Source organism: Grampus griseus, assembly GCF_964374135.1.
Source record: "Grampus griseus genome assembly, chromosome: 19".
Lineage (NCBI taxonomy): Eukaryota > Metazoa > Chordata > Mammalia > Artiodactyla > Delphinidae > Grampus > Grampus griseus.
In genome coordinates, this window is record NC_139013.1 from 46,426,307 (window position 1) to 46,446,380 (window position 20,074).

The 20,074-nt window shown below is 46.6% G+C and overlaps 1 protein-coding gene across 2 annotated transcripts in view; it reads right to left on the reverse strand.

The window, feature by feature from the left end:
* Positions 1 to 490: 490 nt before the first annotated feature.
* The window catches only part of CFDP1 (craniofacial development protein 1), a 136,737-nt gene continuing 117,153 nt past the window's right edge, over positions 491 to 20,074 (reverse strand). Inside the window, exons 6-7 of one of the 2 annotated variants that reach the window (XM_082676183.1) lie at positions 12,954 to 13,112; positions 491 to 1,475 (exon numbers count right to left, since the gene is read on the reverse strand). In XM_082676183.1, coding sequence (XP_082532309.1) covers positions 1,385 to 1,475; positions 12,954 to 13,112 — 250 coding nt within the window. In that variant the 3' untranslated portion in view covers positions 491 to 1,384. The remainder of the gene's footprint in view (positions 1,476 to 12,953; positions 13,113 to 20,074) is intronic. The other variant, XM_082676184.1, reaches the window with a different exon arrangement.

Below are 20,074 nucleotides of genomic sequence, written 5' to 3' on the forward strand. Positions count from 1 at the left end.
GCCCTCCTCAGTCATCCATGCCACGGACAAGGGAGGCGCACGGTGCCCGGCAAAGGGCTACCGAGCTGCCTCCCGGCGCTGACTCAGGCCCCCACTTCCTGCAAACATTTTCCTTGGCAATTCCCGACTCCTAGATAAAGAGATGTCACTTCCTTTGGGAGTCAGGCAGATTAGTTTTCACTAAGTGTGGATGTGAAGAGCTAGATAAAATATTATCCACCTGTTCTTAAAAACTGTGGGCTATGGTTCAAAGAAGACTCTGACAGAAAAGATGATTCTCAACTGAAGATGCACACACCTCAATCAGCCCGACCACCCAGCCTGGCCTCAGTGAGTAATGAGGGTCATAACCTCACGGCCATGCAGGGCTGACAATCAGGTCTTGGCTGCATGAGGTTCTGCCCACATATTAGAGGACTGGAGGGGGAGACCTGTGCATGTTCCCTGCACATGTCACTGGCTCATCTCGACCCTGTGAGGTTCTGGTATTACTCAGGCCACTTACAGACCAGAAAATGAAGGTTCAGAAAGCTGAACTGTGCTCAAGGTCACAGAGCTGGTAGATGTCCAGGCAGGATTCTGAATTCCAGTCTTTGGAACCCTACCTCCCCCAAACCTGTCCGTGTTACTCAGGACATCCCCACCACCAGCCCACAGGGGCAGGATGTGCTGTTTACTGCTTTATTAATATGAAGTTTGGAATTTAAATTTTCCTAAAGAGTTAAAAAAAAAAGTCCTTTGGAGTCTTCTTTGACAAACCAAAAATTAAAGCATTACTGAGGTGAGAGCACACATGAAGTTGACTTTGAGAACATGAAAATGGCTGAAGGAAAAGAAAAATCCCTAATGCAGTAATAGTGTATCCTTATTTTCAGCCTCACATTATACCAGCAAATAGGAATCCCATTCAGGAGAGAGAAAGAGATCAGGAGAGGAGCAGGAGTGGAACTGAGAACAGAGCTGCCCAGGGACTTGGTGTTCCACCAACACTGGCGAGCCTCTTCACAGGGAGCCCTACAGCCTCTGGGGGTTCACGTGTGTGCAGGCTGGTCACTCTCTCCACCATGGTGGCCAGGACAGGCCTGGGAGGTGCTGGCTTGGCCTGGTGGACTTTGTAGCAGAACAAAGGAAAGGTGAGTGCTGTCATCTTCACCAGCCTCTCACAGGACCAACCTGTACTTTTTAATTTTTATTTTTTAAAAGACAAACTATTAAAAGTAAAATGAATGAAATCACATGAGATCAAGATACAAAGACAGAAATTCAATGTAGAAAAAAAGACCTTGCTGGGAAACAGTCAATGGGAAACACGGGAAACATTTCAAAGACGCACAAAAAGCTCACGTTGTAAACAGGATTAAGCTGCTGTAGGTTCCTCATCACATCAGGGTTTCATTTTGCTCAGCCTGAGATCTCGCTCGATTTCAAACTGCCTGTGATCCACTCGGTCTAGAAAAGCTTTCCGTTCAATGTACCTGGAAGAAAATGAAGGTATCTGTCAGCAGATGCAGTAAAAGAAAATGCCTCCCCTGCACTGTCCTGTCCTGTCCCCCGCATCCCTCACCCCGGTGTAAAGGGGTCCACTTGGCCTGTGGGATTATCGGGTTACAGCAAACATAAACGGATGACCACAGGTGGTGCCCAGAGTGGACAACACGACTATTTCAGGAACATCCAGACCACTCCCATTTAGTCTAAACAAGCACGTTTCTGGTTCAGATGTGAGTGAAAATAGAATGAAAAAGAGAAACCAACAACTTATCAAGGGGAAGTACATTAGAGGCTGAAGGCAAGAAAATGTTGCAATTCTGTAACCAGGTTTTAAGGAAAGAATGGGGGCTCCCTCCAGCCCAGGTTCAGAGCCTGGCTTGGTTAGACATTAGCAGACCATGCTGGTCAAGGAGCGTCGCTTTTCTCAGCAGCAAAATAGTGACACCACATTTCCTGGCCTTGGCGGTGCGCTGAGTTGGTGGGGAGAGAAAGCTATGTACCCTGCACACACGCATCAAAATGTGGGAAAAGGTGCCTCTACAAATGGAAGAAATCAGTAAGAACTACCTCCTGGGGCTGCAGGGAAGGTGAAGTGGGCTGAGGTGCGCAGAGCGCTCACCGTCGAAGGTATTTACCTGCAGCTCCTTCCTTCCCCTCACCCTTCCCACCACCTCTCCTTGTGTCCTCCACCCAGATGCAGCCAGGGTGCTTCTGCGAGGACGACAGAAGAGGCCTTTCCTTAAATTCCTCCAAGGGAACGAGGTCAAGCACCTCTGCCATCCACGGCTCACACACAGGGTCCCCTAAAAGCTGGTGGTTTGCCCCTCATCTTGGCCAGGCTCAGCAGACAAGGCTTCCGTCGGCCTCCCAGGCAGGGTGAGAAGGAAGCACAGGGCTGAAGCAGCAGGCACTGCGAGGAGAAGGCTGGCCGCTGAATGAGACACAGCTGCATTTTCGTGCACCTTCTGGCCTGAACTGTGCTGCTGCTTGCCTGGGGGGAGGGGATCTCTGCTGCTAATTAATCTGTTGAGAGAGCAAAACTGCCACTGAAAACGGGAGGCAGAATTGAATCTCTGCACTAATCTTTCCTTTGTTGCACTGTGGAAAATATGCATCTGTCATTACAAGGTCATTACGTTTAGGGTGAGAACGTTAGCAGGTTCAGGACCCTGTGTTCCTTTGCTGAGTTCAGAGCCTCGCTTGCCTGCCCACAGCACCCTGTGAGGAGCAACCCAGTCCAGCCCATCCGCTCTCCAGCCAGGCCTGCGGCCACTAACCCTATACCTCACTACGGACAGGGTGGCAGCTCTCAGCTTGAATCCCGACCCTGCGGCTTGCTAGCTGTGTCTCTGGGTAAGCCACGTAACCTTGCTAATTCTGTTTCCTAATTTGCCCGCCCCCCCAAAAAAGGTAATCATCCTTAATCATTCCTACTCTGAAGGGCTGTTGTGGGGATTAAATGCAATAGTGTACATATTATGCCTAGCACAGAGCAGGTGCTCAATAAAATGGCAGAGTTGTCACCATCATTTCGGGAAGCCAGCTTCTGTCAGGGCTCTGAGGACAATCAATCCAAGGGGAACAGTCAGCTCTCTTGACGCACGTTATCAGCAACTACTAGCTACCACCTGGTCTGGGATCAGGAACTCAGCTGCTGTGTCAAAATTGCCAAGGAGGGGCCAGAATGGCTGGAAACACAAGGGCAGGGCCTGCTTGTAGGCTTGACATAAGCCCTCAAGGTCAGGTCATCAAATTTCGCAAATGAAATACAGGATGCCTGGTTAAATTTCAATTTCAGATTCCCCGACAGATGGGGAAGCCACAGACACTGTGGACCCCTTTTGATAAAGTGTGAAAGCAGGAGAGACTGTGGCCGGTAAGTAGACACATGACAGAACAAATTCATCTTCTGTCTACCACCAAGGGACCCATGATTCCCCAGTGGGGACTGTTAACCGAGATCACTGACGGGCTTTGTCACACTACAACCGTCACCCCTCCCCACCCCAGCCCACAGGCCCTGGTGAAGACCACGACGGAGATCAGTGTTCTGACAGCCTGCGCTTTAACTGCCTCTCTGGAAGTTCCCAAAGAACAAATGCGGGAGCCATGGTTCAAGACAACTTTAGGGCATGTTTCAAGAGAGCCATTACCCAGGGATACCTGAGAGAGCGGGCCTGGGGGCGGAAAGAAGAGGAAGTATGTGGCTTTGAGCATTTGTGGTCTGTCTTCTTGACTTTCCTTTAAAGAAGAGGAAGTGATACTTAAATTAAGATGCTCACTGAGCATGAATAATGCCTTCCAGGTTCCCGGAAGCGGTGCTGGTGCCGGGTCCAGCTGACTTTGAGACTATCAAGAGCGAAGCCACGCTGGGTGCTAAACAAGCAGGTGCAGGCAGAGTTCAGGTTTAGGGAACGCCTCAGGCAGCAAAGAGGGGCACATATGCAGAATGCAATTCTCAAGGGCAACCCAGACAAAGGCCATCAAGGCAGGTTTGGCGACTTCATTCCCCCGTTCACAGCATCTGCAGCTGCTAACAGGATCCTTGTGATGGCTTTGGTTTGCGGCCAAGAGCTGATCAGGAACAACACTTCTACTCGACATCCTCCTCCCACCCTCAAGACAGAAAAGGTGCCAAGGATGAGGGTGGCTCTGACATTTACTATGTGTGTGACTGTGGGCAAGATACTTTATTTTTCTTCTCTGTAAAACAGGAATAAAAATTACAACACCCCTCTGACAGTACAATGAAACTGTGAGAAGTACTTTGTAAACAATAAAACCAAAAATGCCTATGAGTGTTGTGCGGTTCTTGCTTCCCATTTCTGACCTGACTGTATCACTATAAAGCCTCAGAAACTGGGACAGCTGGAACAGGGACCAAGAGACCAAATGCCCCAGAAAGAGGAAGGGCTTGTGGGGAAGGCTGCCTCCTCCAAGGTGGCCCGAGTGGACGACCTATTTAAACTGAGCCTCAGAAAGTTTTCAGGCACCTTAAGCGGGTTACAGTCCCAGAAGAGAACCACCAGCTGACAAGTGCAAGGCTTCTTTTCTGGTCTGTGCCCAGCACTCCTGGGGACCCAGACTGATTCAGCCCAGTCTACTGGGAAGGGCAGAGGGGATCATCCCTTCCCACCACTCCTGCCTTATGTGGCCCATTTAAGAGGCTGCAGCTCTTCACTGTCATTAATAAAATATGCTAATAGCACCAAAACCTAAGGGATTTTCTAAGCTTTCCCTTTCAGAACCAGGTTAGACACAATAGGCTCGGTCATCTTTTTGATCCTGCAACCCAAATTACTTTTCTGCCACCAATTTTCTTGAGATCTAGGCCAATGTGGAGGGAAGGAAAAATAGAAGAAGAGGACGAGAAGGGTAGAAAATGCTTCCAGAGAACATGTTAGTACCTACTTCTGGGAAACCAGGCTGCAAGTGAAAGGACGCCCATCCACCCCCACAAGAAGGCAGACTTCTGTGGGGCAGCTGATCCCCAAAAGCTCCACCAAACAGTCACAACCGCCCACGAGAGGCGTCCTGCCCACTGGTTAGGAAAAGAAAGAGCACAGGGAGGTGCAGGGAAATCCGAAGCAGGCACATAACAGAGGACGTTTCAGGGCTGCGTTATCACTATGCCCCCAGCAGAGCCAGCAGGCGTTCTGTGCAGCATAAACCTGAGAAGGAAAGTGGACCAACACCAGAAAGCCACAGACAGCGCAGGCCGTCTGAGGCTGGAGTAAAGCTCTGTGATGGAAGTACTAAGAGGTGCACTTCTTTGCCCTGAGAAGTGCAAGTGAAAGAAGCAATCTGCTCAACATCACACAAGCCCTGTGCAAGAGGATGACTCGCAAACACCTCGAGGGCCCAAGTGAAAGGGTGGTGATTTTAATTTTCTTGTCCACTGCTTTCCTCCCATCTCACCTCAAGATTGTGCTCGTTCTGAAAGAGTGACTCTTGGGGGTCACGGAGATAGATTCTTTGGAGAAAGAAAATTATTTTCTCTCTCCTTCACGCCTCTCCAAATCACAAGCACACCTGGTCTCCAATCATCGAGCTCCATGACCTTCAATTTGATTGCCAGCAGCAGCTGAGACCAAGCCCGTATTCCTCTCATTTTCTCTGCGTTGCTCCCTCCCCCCAAACCTGCTGGCCTCTACCTCAGCAGTGTTGGAGAGACGCACTGCTGATGGCGAACACTGCCAGGGAACCTAGTGCGATCAGTTATAGGAATAGAGGGAAGCAATGTTAAAGGCCTTGAGTGCCGACTGGTGACACTGATCCTGAAATGCTGGACTGTGCCCTGGAGTCCACGGCTCAGAGGAAAGGCAGCGATTCTTTGCTGTGCAGCTGACCTCTTTGGAACAGGCATTTTAACCAACTTTGCTGTCTGAAAATGATGCCTAGGTGGAGATGTCATTCTGACTTGTCATGCCCTTCCTTTCTGGGTGGTTAATGCCCATCTTACTAGGTTCCAAAACAAAGCCATGGCTGCCTGACAGCTAGTGGGATGTGCATTTAGACAGTGCAATGGCTCAGCGCCTGCTCTGGGACAGATGCTCTTCTAGCACCCCGCTGGTGGCAGGGTGGTGAACCAGACCCTGCCCTTCGGGGCTTACCGTACATGAAACAAAACACGACAACATGTATCAACTGACAATAAATGTGATGAGGAAGGTCAAAGAGGGTGATTTGATGGAGGGTTCCTAAGGTGGGGCTACTCAGAGAGTGAGAGTGGCATCTGAGTGACACAACAAGAGCCCACCGTGGAGGAGGACCCGGAGGAGCAGTGCAGGGGCTGGGCCGCCTGGAGCAGGGGAGAGGGTCAGAGGTGGGCAGGGGACGGCTCGGGGGGCCTGCAAACGCCAGGGTAAGGAGGTGAACACTCGTTTAAGTGCTACTTAAAATCAGCAGGGAAGAGAGGAAAAATGGTTTGTACTTTCAAAAAATCATTTTGGCTGTGATGTAGAGAAGAATGGAGGGAAGGTACAGATACAGAAGCAGGGAGCAGAGCTTGTACCGGACTGCAGGCAGCTGGGATGGACCAAAATACTTCATGACAGAACTGTCTATTGGACTTTCAGGATTGAGTGGAAAGAGGATGCTCCGAGGGCTTTCTTTCATCAGTTGGGTGGATGGTGATGGTGCCGTTTTCTGAGAAGTCTGAGGAAGGAGTCTGTTTATGGAAAGCAAGCAAGCAGAGGTATCTCAAGCTATCCAAAAGTAGAGCGTCCCTATAACACCTCTCTTAGCTGAAATGGCGTGAAGTGAAGAAGCAATTGCCTTTTGGTGAAAACGAAAATCCTCTTCAGATTTCTTTCAGTTAGGGAGAAAATGTAGAGGTCTTTCGCAAAAGCAAAGTGGTGTAAGCAAGCTTTTGAACAGTGGGGGATATCTGTATTTGGTTTTGGATGTTAAGTTTGATGTAATGTCTTGGACATGCAAATGGAGATGTCAACTAAACAGCTGCTACGGGAGTCTGCAGCTCAGTGGGATGGTCCCGCAGGAGAGAGCTTTTTTGCGAGTTGTCAGCAGAAAATAGTACTTAAGCCAGGGAATTAGCTTTCCTGGGGGAGAGAATATGAGGAACGACGGCTGCCCATCACTCAGCCCTGGGACTTCCCTACTTTAAAAGCCCAGAGAAGGAAGAGAGGCCAGCCTGGGAGACAGAGAGGAGATGCCCCCAAGCTGTACTGGCCACGGTTGTGGGAAGTGTTCCTGAAGGCTTGGCAGGAATACACCAGGAAGGGATTTAGAGGAATAGAGCACCTAGCCTTCCAGTAAGGCCCTAAGCTTGGCGTGGTCAGTAATGGCAGACAGAAGAAAGAAGAGGGGGCGGAGACTTGGCGTGGGGGGGAATCCTATAAACATGCCAGACATTTCCCCTACTTATTTAATTCCCATTATAAACTTGGGAGTACACTGAAGAGTTTCTACTTCACAGATGAAGAAACTGGGGCTGGAGCACATGGCAGCCTGGTAGAAGAGCCAGGATTTGAATTCAACTGCACTTCAGTTTACTGTAAAATATAACAAACACGCACACACACAGAGTATAAAATGGGCAAGGCAGATGAATCACTATATAGCAAGCCAAGAAGCAGAAGATGAGCGCCCTAGAGAAGTCCAAGCTGTACTGGGAGAGCTTGCTTTATAATGATTTGCAATTAGGCACAACTAGATTGTAATGTCAGAGGAACAGAAACTTGAAAGGGAAGTGGAAATGTGGGCAGGCTCACACCTGGCTGGGCTTGGGTGTTGGGTGTGGGTGTGGGGTGAAAGTTATGAACGTGCCTCCTGAAGGCTGGCAGCATTCGGCTCCTTGACCTGGTGACGGCCTGAGAACTCGACATAAATAGACATATACTGTGTGCGTTCTTTTGTGGCTTGCTTCTTCACAAATTGACCTAATGGACGCATTGTTTTTGCCCATTTTTGTTTTTGCCCATTTTTGACCTTCATATAAATGGAATTAAAACAAATAAATATAATACATGGAACCATACTGCATGAACTTCTTTGTGTTATTATGTTACTGATATTTACCCATGTTCATTCCAATTGGTAAAGAGTATCCCAGTGTGTGAACACATCACACTTTATTTGTCTATTACAAATAAACATCGGAGTTGTTTCCAATTTGGGGATGTTATGAAAAGTACTGTTAATTGAGAAGCTACCTGTCAGTCTAACTGCTCCTCCTTTCAAAGAAATCTCTTTTTTCTGGCTGCTCTTAAGATTTTTCTCTTTGTCACGGGTTTCCTGCAACTTCACTCTGCAGTGTGGATTTCTATTTTATTTATCTTGGGATTCTTTGAGTTTTGAAAAGTCTGTAAAGAGGTGTCTCTCATCTCTTCCCACGCTGTCCTCCAGGAGGCTTAACTTCCCTCTTCCTTATTTTTTGTCTCTCTGAACAATATTCTGGATGATTTCTTCTGGCTCTTTTCCAGTGCATGTATTTCTCTTTTCTGCTCGTCTAACTACTATTAAATCTATCCCTCTCATTTTTAATTATGGTTATTAAATTTTTCATTTCTAGAAATTTTGTTTGGGTCTTTTAGGCCACGTTTTATAGTTTCTTCTTCTTGCAAATATTTTCAAGTTTGTCTACTTCTTTAAATACAGTAGGCGTAATTGTATTAAAACCTGTCTCTGATATTTCCATTGTCTAAATTCTTTGCAGATCTGGTCCTGTGCCTGCTGTTTCTTTCTTTCTTTTTTTTTTTTTGCGGTACATGGGCCTCTCACTGTTGTGGCCTCTGCCGTTGCGGAGCACAGGCTCCGGACACGCAGGCTCAGCGGCCATGGCTCACAGGCCCAGCTGCTCCGCGGCATGCGGGATCTTCCCGGACTGGGGCACGAACCCGCGTCCCCTGCATCGGCAGGCGGACTCTCAACCACTGCGCCACCAGGGAAGCCCCCTGCTGTTTCTTAAGGTGCTTTGCTTCTTTATGTGAATATTTTCACACAGCAAAACTGCTTTTAAAAAATTGGACAGTAGGGCTTCCCTGGTGGCGCAGTGGTTAAGAATCCGCCTGCTAATGCAGCCCTGGTCTAGGAAGATCCCACATGCCGCGGAGCAACTAAGCCCGTGCGCCACAACTACTGAGCCTGTGTGCCACAACTACTGAAGCCCGCATGCTATAGGGCCCGCGTGCTGCAACTACTGAGCCCACGTAGTGCAACTACTGAAGTCCATGTGCCTAGAGCTCATGCTCCGCAACAAGAGAAGCCACCGCAATGAGAAGACCGCGCACCACAATGAAGAGTAGCCCCCGCTCGTCACAACTACAGAAAGCCTGCGTGCAGCAACGAAGACCCAATGCAGCCAAAAATAAATAAACTAAATAAAATTTAAAAATTGGACAATAATAATCCAATATTGACCAATGTAGCTTCAAATTCTATTAAAGCTTTACAAGGGGAAAGATGGGATAGCACTTACCGAAGTAGAATTACTATCAAAACACAAAAAGCACAACATCATCTTTTAACCTCAGTTCCATCTTATTTTAGGTCTGTATTACAGGAATATTTTTTATCACTATCCATGATTTGGATTCTTGTATAGGAGAACAATTTAAATATGGTGTCTGTAAAAATGTCACAGTCTCATAATAAATATGGTAGAGGCCAATCATTACTCATAAGTAGCTTTTTTGAGATGTTATCAAATAGGACCTTTCCCCCTTAGTTTCAGCAGAGATCACTTTTGTTCCATGGTAATACTTCTTGGGATTCTCCACATATTCCCTCAGAGCAGACTCTCCCCAGGTGGCCTTTGCTCCCGTTGGCATCTGTGTAAGAGAATTTGGGGGCCTGACCAAACAGACCTTTCAGGTTTGGCTTGTGCTTCCCATCCTCTGACACTGTGGCACTGGGCACACTTCTCAGTAGAAATCTTCTTGCCCTTCTCGACAGTCCCTGTTTTGAAGTCAGCTCTCTAAGTTACATACGTGCTGGATAGGCTCACCCAGCAGCTGACTGTCTTGCTCTCATTTCTAGAATTTAGTTGCTGTGGTCTAGTGAGTCTCAATCCAGGCTGTGCATGAGAAGCACCTGAGGAGTGATTTAAAGATACCGGTATCTGTGACTCTTTTTTTTTAAATTGAGGTATAGTTGCTGTACAATATTATATCAGTTTCAGGTGTACAACGTAGTAATTCGCAATTTTTTTTTTTTTTGGCGCAGCCGCAAAGCTTGTGGGATCTTAGTTCCCTGACCAAGAATTGAACCCGTGCCCCCTGCAATGGAAGCGTGGAGTTCCTAACCACTGGACTGCCAGAGAATTCCCAAGTAATTCACAATTGTTAAAGGTTATACTCCATATAGTTATAAAATACTGGCTATATTCCCATATAGCTTATTTATTTTATACGTAGTAGTTTGTACCTCTTAATCCTCTACCCCTGTCTTGCCCCTTCTCCCTTCCTTCTCCCCATTGGTAACCACTAAGTTTGTTCTCTGTATTTGTAAGTTCTTTTTTGTTTTATTCACTCGTTTGTTGTATTTTTTAGATTCCACATTTGTCTTTCTCTGTCTGACTTATTTCACTAAGCATATACTCTCCAAGTCCATCCATGTTGTTGCAAACGGCAAAATTTCATTCTTTTTTATGGCTGAGTAATATTCCATCGTGTGTGTGTGTGTGTGTGTGTGTGTGTGTGTGTGTGTGTGTGTGTGTGTATACACACACCACACAGACATCTGTGACTCTTGATTCAGCGGTGCACAGGGATGCCCTTGTCATGTAACTCTGGAAAAACCCCCAGAAGGTTCTCATGCTTAGCCAAGGTAAGAACCAGAGTAATAGTTCCCTCCCTGGACTAGGGGTTGGGCCCTTTAATCTGCCAGGAGCTAGGAAAGGCAGTGAGTGGAGGTATGGGGTGGGCACTAGAGAGGGCAGGTGAGAAGAGCCAAAGGCAGAGCACAGAAGTCATCAGATCTGCACTGGAAAAATACAATCAGATCCGTGGAATCATCTGGCCAGGCGGAAAAGGCTCAGAGACAGAGGGAAAAGCAAAGAGCTTAAAAGTTGTATGCTATTAGCTGTTCCCTAACCCAGTTATGTGATTTTCCATTGCCTGAAAAGTCCTCATTGGGCAGATGTCCTTTTTAATCTTGTTTTCTCTTCCAGCCTACATTTTCTTATCTCTCCCTTATCTTCAACAGCACCACTCCTTACTTTTATAAGACCTCTATTAACAGAACGAACACTGTCTAACCCATATAATCAATCCTCAGAGAAGCAGTAAAGTGTGGCACGCACTGGCAGTTCCTCTGCTGCCTGAGATCACCAGGCAAACATGGAGAAGTGGCGGGGCTGAGTTACTAGAGCTGAGTCAGAGTAGGGAGGTTCAGGGCATGCATCAGAGGCCTTCTGCAGGTAACACTGACTCCTGCTTGTGCTTTCTTGTGGGCCCTTCCCCAGATGGCTATGGTACTTCTACCTCTGTCCTGTGGCAAACCATCTTTGACAGATGGACTTAGAAGTCTGGTAGTTAAACAAGCTCATGAAGTCATTAAAGGCATTTTTTTTTTAATCTACTGATCAGCTTCTACGTTCATTCAAATACTCGTGAAACCTAATCTAGAAAAATGACCCCCCAAACAAATCCCTCACCTATCTTTATTATAATTTAGCATATAAGTAACCTGAATGACTACCACTTAATACACACCTTTAAGTGACAGTGACGGGCAGTTCTGCAAAGGGCTTTATGTGGACAGGGCTTTATGCCTTTCTTATCGTACTCCACTTTATTGCACTTTGCAGATACTAAGTTTTTTAACAAATTGAAGGACTGTGGCAATCTTGTGTTGTCAGATGATTGTCAGCATTTTTTAGCAATAAAGTATTTTTTAATTAAGGCTTGTACATTGTGTTTTAGATATAATGCTTGCATCCTTAATAGACTACAGTATCGTATAAACATAACTTTTATATGCACTGGGAAACCAAGAAATTTGCATGACTCACTTTATTGCGATATTTGCTTCATTGCAGTGGTCTGGAACAGAACCTGCAATATCTCTGAGGTCTGCCTGTGCTATATACATATATGCATGATATATATATCACGTTTTGTCTCATGAGAGCCTCACAACCACCCTAAGGGTGGTATTACTATCTCAGTTTTACTGGTGAAGGAGCTGAGCCTCAGGGATGCACAGCGACTGCAGGGAGAGCCCCTGCTGGAGAGGGGCAGGCATGTGGAGTACCAGGGCTGTCTGATGGGCCACGCACACTTCCTTTCACTGTTAGGGGTGGGGAGTGTGGACCTTGAGCCATGGACCCACCTCTGTCGTAACTTTGTTCTTGGCTCCTTCTGAGGTTCCTAAGTACTCAGTGAACACCGTTTCTCTCAGGACATTCCTGTACACAGTTTATGGACACCCTCTTTGTATTCCAAAGTGAAGAGGAACAGGGTGCATGTGATGGCCCAGATGCTGTCTGAGGGCTGGTGTGTCACATAGGTTGAAGCCAAAGGTGAAGCCCCACCCCGGGGCCACAATGACACGGACAAAAAGATCCCACAATACCCGACAACATCCAGGCGCTCTGTTGACTCTGCGTTTGATGCACTGAGCTCGTCTGGCTTCTCAGAAGGCCAAATAATTCAGATGAGACTGAGGCTGATACGGTGAGCCAGATCTGACCACATGAACAAACGAGGTGACTTACAGTTCATGGGAGCTGCAATTCAGCAAATTCAGCTTGGCAGACGTGCCTCTCCCCGAGAGAAGTGCTGCTCACGTGCCCCCCCACCCCCTTCCTGTCACCCCAATGTTTTCCTCACCGACAGGACCTGCCCACGTTAGAACACAGCTTCAACAACAAACCAGAGAGCTCATGTTTTTTGTTTTACCGTGAAAAGCTCCTGCCTACTTAAATTGGGTGGCGCGTGTGCAATGAACTAGCCCAGGGTTTGGAGGATTTTCAGAGAATAGAATGCACTGCTTCTTACCCCTCCTTCCCCCGATTGTGGATGGCTAGTTCTTCGCCAATGCCCTCCTCCTCCTTGAAGCTCTCCCAGTCCAGCTTGGACTTCTCTAGGGTGCTCATCTTCTGCTTCTTGGCTCCTATTTTCCCCAGAAGGCTGCTCATGCCACTTGATCTTTTTAACCTAGGGAAAGCAAAAACATGAAACATGTAGCAGGTAAAAACTCTAATCTCTTGATTAATGGTTTTTCTGATTGGCACGGGCCTCCCTAGATTCAAGCGATTTATCTTAATGGGAGCCATGTTTGCATCCAGGGTACTTCCTGTCGCTGTGGAGAGCACAGTAAGGAGACCAGAATCCTAATGCACTCTTCCTGCTCAATACCTCTGACCACTCTAACGACCTGGGGATAGGAAATCCTGAAGACCTCTGTCTGCTCTGTATGACAGACAGGTCTCTGCTTGCAAGGAGGGAGAAGTGCAGCATGATTCAGACATGGTTTTACAATCACATGCCTTGCTTCATATTCCAGCGTGAACCATGTGACTTTAGGCTAGGTATTTAACTACATCTGCCTTGGTTTCCTAATCTACAAAGTGAATGCTTACTCAGAGGGCTGTAGTGTATCCTCTATATAAAGTGCTTAAAACAGCAGCTGGCACAGAGCAAAGGGGCAATAAATGTTATCCATCCTGAATCACTGTCATCATCTGTGCACTAAAGCCCCAGGGAATCCTTTCAAGAGAAAGAGAACCAGATCCCAACACTGATGAGCAAGAGTTACAGGATCTTAAAAAGACCCTAAGATCAGTTTCCTTTCAACTCCTGTGAGTCAGGACCCTGGTTTTTCCCAGGAGGTGGAGAACATTCCTCATCCTGAAAGCAGGGAATGTACAGCCTGTGCTCTACTTGCTGGTTATGCTGTCGTGGACGGTGGGAGAAACCCCATATGTCCAAGTTCAAGTCCTGGCAGGTCAAATGTTTCTAGTCAATGTTAAATGTATGAGATAAAATAAGCAAGACAGAATGCAGCTAGTATGAAGGTGGTACTAGGGGAAGGAAGTATGGAATGAACATGGCTTTTGGTCTCTTTAGAAAGTAAAACAAGTTATATACCAGCACACAGGAAACTAGAAGCCATTTTCTGCTTTACTGGGATATGCAAGACGGTTAAAACATTTAAAACCTCTCTGAGCTAACAACACAAGGCCTACTGACAACATCAATACTAATACCTCTCACTTGCCTAGAAGGCTCATTACCCAAGTGTTTCATAGCCATTTCTCATCTTACTCTCCCTAGTGCCGTGAAAGAGGACCACTGAGTCTCAGAGTTGGAGGAGGAACTTCAAGATGATCTTGTGTCTCACCAACCATTCTGAAATCCCACCTTCCTGCAGCACAGGGCCAGTGAGGGGTGGCTCACTACCTCTGCCCTGGAACGAGCCGATAGGCCAGTGTCCACACTGAACACAAGACTCCTGGGGCTGAACCATTACCCTCCACACTCTCATTAGCTTCCCTGTTGTGGTCATACCCTACTACAGGCTGTCAGCTTAAGATCAACTCAGAAGAGGCTGGACAGGCATCACTGTCCTCATTTCGAGTTGGACAAATAAAGTGCAGAGAGGTTAAATGATACAACAAAGGTCAGACCAACAGAAGATGCAGATCCAGGGCAAAACAAGGCTTTTCTGACCCTCAGTGTGGTGCACTGTGCTGTCTCACTTCTAACGTGAGAATTTACTTGAGAGATTTTCTGATGGCTATTTTATTCCCAATTTGCTTAAGGATTTTCCAAAGAGCTCTTTATGAGCTTTTGATTCATATCTTCTAATTCTTTTCCGGATAACGGTCCCTACAACAATCTCTCCATCAACACACACAGACTATATTTTACCAGGAACAGAGCATAAGTGGGGAGGCAGAAACTTAATATGGCTCAAATCTTTCCCCTTCTCACCTGCTTCACTGCTACTGTCCTGGTTCTCATTTTTATATTCTCACCTGGATGATTAAGCAGGCTCTTCACTTGTCTCCCTGACTTCTGTCTTGTCCCACCATCACTCACCTGCTCCATCCTGGCATCTATCCTACATGCTGTCTTCACCGTGAATTTTTGAAAATATGAAGCTTATCACGTCTTTCTGGTTAATGTCTCCTCCTTGACCCCTAACTACTCTTACAATAAAGTCTAAACTCCTTCGCTCGCAGAGTTCTTCCTGATCTTCTCTCGCCACATCTCCCCTTGCAACCTACACTCCAGCCACACCTGCAGTTCACCTCTCCTGGTCCCCCTCCCATTCATCTGGTCTTGCCTTAGCTTAGAAACCGCTTCCTGCAGGAGGTTTTCCCAGACCCTTCCCCCAGTCTCTGAACTAGATACCTCCTGCTGGTGTTTCTACTGCACCCCTGTTCTTTTCCCATTACGGCACTGCTCCTCTCCGTAACAGGTGCTTGAGGGCTCTACGTTCAGCTGCTGCTGCACTGGTCAGCTCTGAGGAAGCTCAGAACCACTGCGGACAACATCTCACCAAAACCACACACCTGGAGGCTTTCCATTTCTGGCCGCAGGGTGTCCTTTGACCCTGCCTACATGCCAGAAGCACTGTGGTGGAGTGGTTGTGGCGGACAGGAGCTGGTGGCTAAATGGCCCAACCTCTTGTCCTCACATAGGCAGTCCTGGGAGGTACACTGAATGCTTCTCAGAAGTCCTGATGGCTCGTGGCCTTGGAAATGCAGGCACTCTTGTATTGGCTTTTCGGCCTTCCCTGCCTCACTTTTCCCACCCCCTCAACTCTTGCTTCTTGGCACACCTGCCCAACTAAACCACCTGCACTCAAAGCCTTACCTAAGGTTCTGCTTTGAGAGGAATCTAGCAAAGATGTTGAGGAGAAACATGACTTTCCCTTTGCAGGCTCTATATCGTGTGGATACTTAAGTTCTGGGTCTCCAAATCTCTCTCTAGCACATGGATATAGTTCTGTAAACAGTGGACACTCGATAAACTCAACAATGTCACCTGGATCACAGAACCAATTAGTGGGAGAGAATCAGATTTTTGTAGAATAAAGGTGTTCAGAACACTTCTAAATTGGGGAATTCTAAGGGGAGGAATTTCCACTTATATTTGCCAATCAGCTCTCAGCAACTCAGGGTTCCCCATTTTATCTGGGCAGCACCACGGCTCTGTACACCATCTCTCCCCGACAGCCTACAGCTCTGACAGTATTACCAGAATATACCATCTTTTCAACAAGTCACTTCGAGAAGTCTATGGGAAAATGATTTTTGCCGCATAGCAGTGAAAAAGGTTCTAGAAAAGGAAAAGTTGTAATCCCCCTTTAAAGGAATATCAGCAAAATTTCACCTGTGCTATTAGGCTTTAGGAGAAAGCTTCTATGTCTGCTTGCATTGGATCATTAACACGGTGTATGATTTCCTAATCTGATGGCCTCAAAAGCAACATTACCCCTCTTGTACCTGAGGCTAAATCAAAGTGAACGACACATTTACAGTAGCAGCCAAAACATGCGGAGGTTCATCATCATGGAGAGACCAGCACTTGGTTCCTGGAACCTGGAATGTGGGGTCTCACACTCGCTCTCCACCTTGAAATGGGGCTTTAGTGGCATAATCCTGGCATCATTCCATTGCAATTGTCAGGAAGGCAGATTTACCCTGACCTTGGACCCATCTCTGCTGTTAAAGTTCATCCACCAGGCTTTCGGGAAAGCTGAGGCAGGCAGGAAAGAGCCAGATTCTGGGCAGTGGCTGCTGGCTGTCTCTATTCTGCTGTGAAGGAAACTGCAGAGAGCGCCTCGGCCTACGGCTCCTCTCAGAACTGCAGCTAGGCCAGGAGGGAGCAACTTCAGCACTGGCATCCCACAGGCATTTAGCAGGTGTGTACACTGGAAAACAGGGGAAAGGGGAAGGTCCGAATTCCCTTGGAGACCTCTCTGCTGTCAGCAGGAACCAGTGCAGTTTCAGGCATCAGAGCAACAGCAACATTGACTTCTCTTCGTTCTGGATCCTAAGCCATAATGGCAAGGGACTACCAGAAAGTCGGCTTTGACAGCCCAACCCCTCCCCCAGCTGCAGATTTTCCAGTCTTGGTTCTAAAGTGGGATGAGCTGTGTCACAGAAACCACATTCAAGAGAAACTTCACCCACCTGTTAGAGGTCAAAGTCCACAGGAAGGCACCCTGCACTTGCTCCCTCACAGACTGCATCCAGAAGGTTATACTCAGACATATCCAGACTACTGCTGCCGAGGTGTTTTCAATGTAACAGTGACATTTCAACCGCCTCCTCCTACTCTACTGATCTTACGACCGTAAGTTCGATGTGAGGACTAATCCTGTCTGAGGAGCACGGCCTTCACTCTAAGCAGCTGGCTTCCGTGCCATCAGAGAGTATGGCTGAGTGCACAACACACTTGTGAAAGAGCCTCTTACTAAGCCTTTTTTCTTGTGCTTTCTGTCCTGTTCTCCATCAATCAGCAATTATCCCAATTCCCTTCCCACTGTACCAAGCCCGATGACGTGTCCCAACACCAGACACCAACCAAGACCTCACAAAAAAATATTCAGAATCTCAGAAGAGTAAAAGGGACAAAAAGGGCAAAATGACCATTGTCTTTTTCCTTGCTGAATTCAAAGTTTACAATGATATTTTGCTAGAAATTATGCTGCCTTTTAGCCCCCAGAATGGAAGTTTAACAAAATTCACTGCAACTAAATGATAAACTCCATCCTGTTGAGTCTATTATAAAGATATTAAAGTAACATGTTTTCTTTGCTCCAGTCCCATGAGCATGGACACAGAGTCACTCAAATGATTTGTTTCGTAGCAAAAGCACTGCTTTATCTGGCCATGCTCAGTGATGCTCTGGATCCTGCTATTTATTTATGAGAGGTACTGGAAAGGAGCTGGGAAAATAACTTCTTAAACAGAAACAGAAAGGATGAGAGGACACAACAACTGGTTGTGAAGAAAAGGTGGGAACATCTTTCCCATAATCTTTAAAATCAGCCTCAGGCACCCAGCTGTCTCACAGAATAGAATTTGAGGTTTGGGAATAAACTTAGAGTCATTCGTTCATTGGACTCATCCAACAAAGATTAATCAGAAATTACTGTACACCAGACAATGTGCTTGGAACTGGGGATACAAAAATATATAAAGCATAATCTTTGGCTTCCAGGAGAAAATCTAGTAGAGGAGATCATCATCCAAAAAAACTGTGACCAAATACTATCAGGACACAAAACAGGGAGCGGCTGAGAGGCTATTTAATGCAACCTTTTATTTTAGAGATGAGTTAACTAAAGTCTAAGAAGGTTAAGAGATCTGCCCAAGTTCACCGTGGGAGACTTGGGTCTAGTACTCAGTGCTTTTGACACCTGGCCTGTCTTCTCCACCTTGCTGATACTAGAGCTGAGGACAGATAACCTTTGGAGATCCCTTCCACACACCAATTTCACTGCTGATTTTGGGGTTGGGGAGGATATTCTTATTTTCCCTGTTGTCCTGGAGCTTACTGTACACAGGGCCCATGTCTTACTCATTCTTGGCTCACCCAGCGTAGTACAAAGCCTTGACATGGTACGTGACCACTACATGTTTAATATGATTCGATAATGGACTTATCCAAGTGAATCTTCTCTTATAACAGAAAGATTTAACACTGCACTTGGACCAACAGGAAAGAAAAGGAAACGCCAAAATTGGACAAGCAAGGATAGGGTCAACACATGTGCACGGAAGCACTACTGACCTTTACTTAGAACTTCAACATACAGAGCCCAGCTCAAGCCTACGCCTTCTCTCTCACAACCTGTTTAACCACTAACATGCAAATTATTTGGAACAAAGATTCTTTGGCAGAGATATGCAGTTTCCTTAGTATTTGTCATTTGTTTACAGTCATTCGTAAGGAGTGGACTTATTTGTAGCTTACCCATGGACTATTTTCCAGAGCCATACAAGGGTCTGGAACTGGCATGGTACTTCCTGAGAAATGGGAAGAAAGTTTATGATGAAATTCTTCAGTGAGAGCTGTCTGATTGAAACCACTATTCTCTTTCAGATCTTCTTTGGATTAAGCTGAAATCCCGAAGAATGAAATGTAAGGCCCTAGTCCCTGGGCCAATTTCACTCCCCACCTGTGTAAGTCTCTAAATAATCTCCACAAAGCCCAAGACAAGATGACTCAAGGAAATGGACTGGAAGCCAGTGGTAAATTAGGAAAAGAGTTTAAATCCCATTCACTTCCCAACATTGTATTGACAGTATTCTATGGGACATCGGGACTCAGGAAAGTGGAAAACCAGAAATATTGACATTGATACACTGCCAGCCAAAAAAAAGGCATCTATCAGCAAAAGGTGAAATAAAAGCTGGCAAACAGCAGCAGCTTCCGTTTTTGTACAAATAGAAAACGATCTGCTACTCAGTTATTGATCTTATGCCAATCCAAGAGTAAAGGGAGGGACTTCCCTGGTGGCGCAGTGGTTAAGAATCCGCCTGCCAATGCAGGGGACACAGGTTCGCACCCTGGTCTGCGAAGATCCCACATGCCACGCGGCAACTAAGCCCGTGCGCCACAAATACTGAGCCTGCGCTCTAGAGCCCGCGAGCCACAACTACTGAGCCTGCGTGCCACAACTACTGAAGCCCGTGTGCCTAGAGCCCGTGCTCCACAACAAGAGAAACCACCGCAATGAGAAGCCCGCGTACCACAATGAAGAGTAGCCCCCACTCGCCGCAACTAGAGAAAGCACACGTGCAGCAACAAAGACCCAATGCAGCCAAATGTAAATAAATAAGTAAATAAATTTAAAAAAAAAGAGTGAAGGGAACGTAAGTTTGTCTGATTTGATTTCCGCTGCTCTGCATCTTTATAGCATGTCTATGAAACATACCTGATGATTCTGGTTGCAAAAGCCCTGAATTCTAAGCTTCTAAAACACTATATTATAGAAAAAGCCCCTTTCAACTCTTCCTTCCCTACCTGTTAAGCACAGAGGTCTATTTTGCCTGCTTTGGCCTTTGAGCTGCTGCTGGGAGGACTATTCTAGCTGACTTGGTTCTGTTTAAATGGACAGCTCTTCCTATAGAAGACATTCATTCACAGTCAGTTCT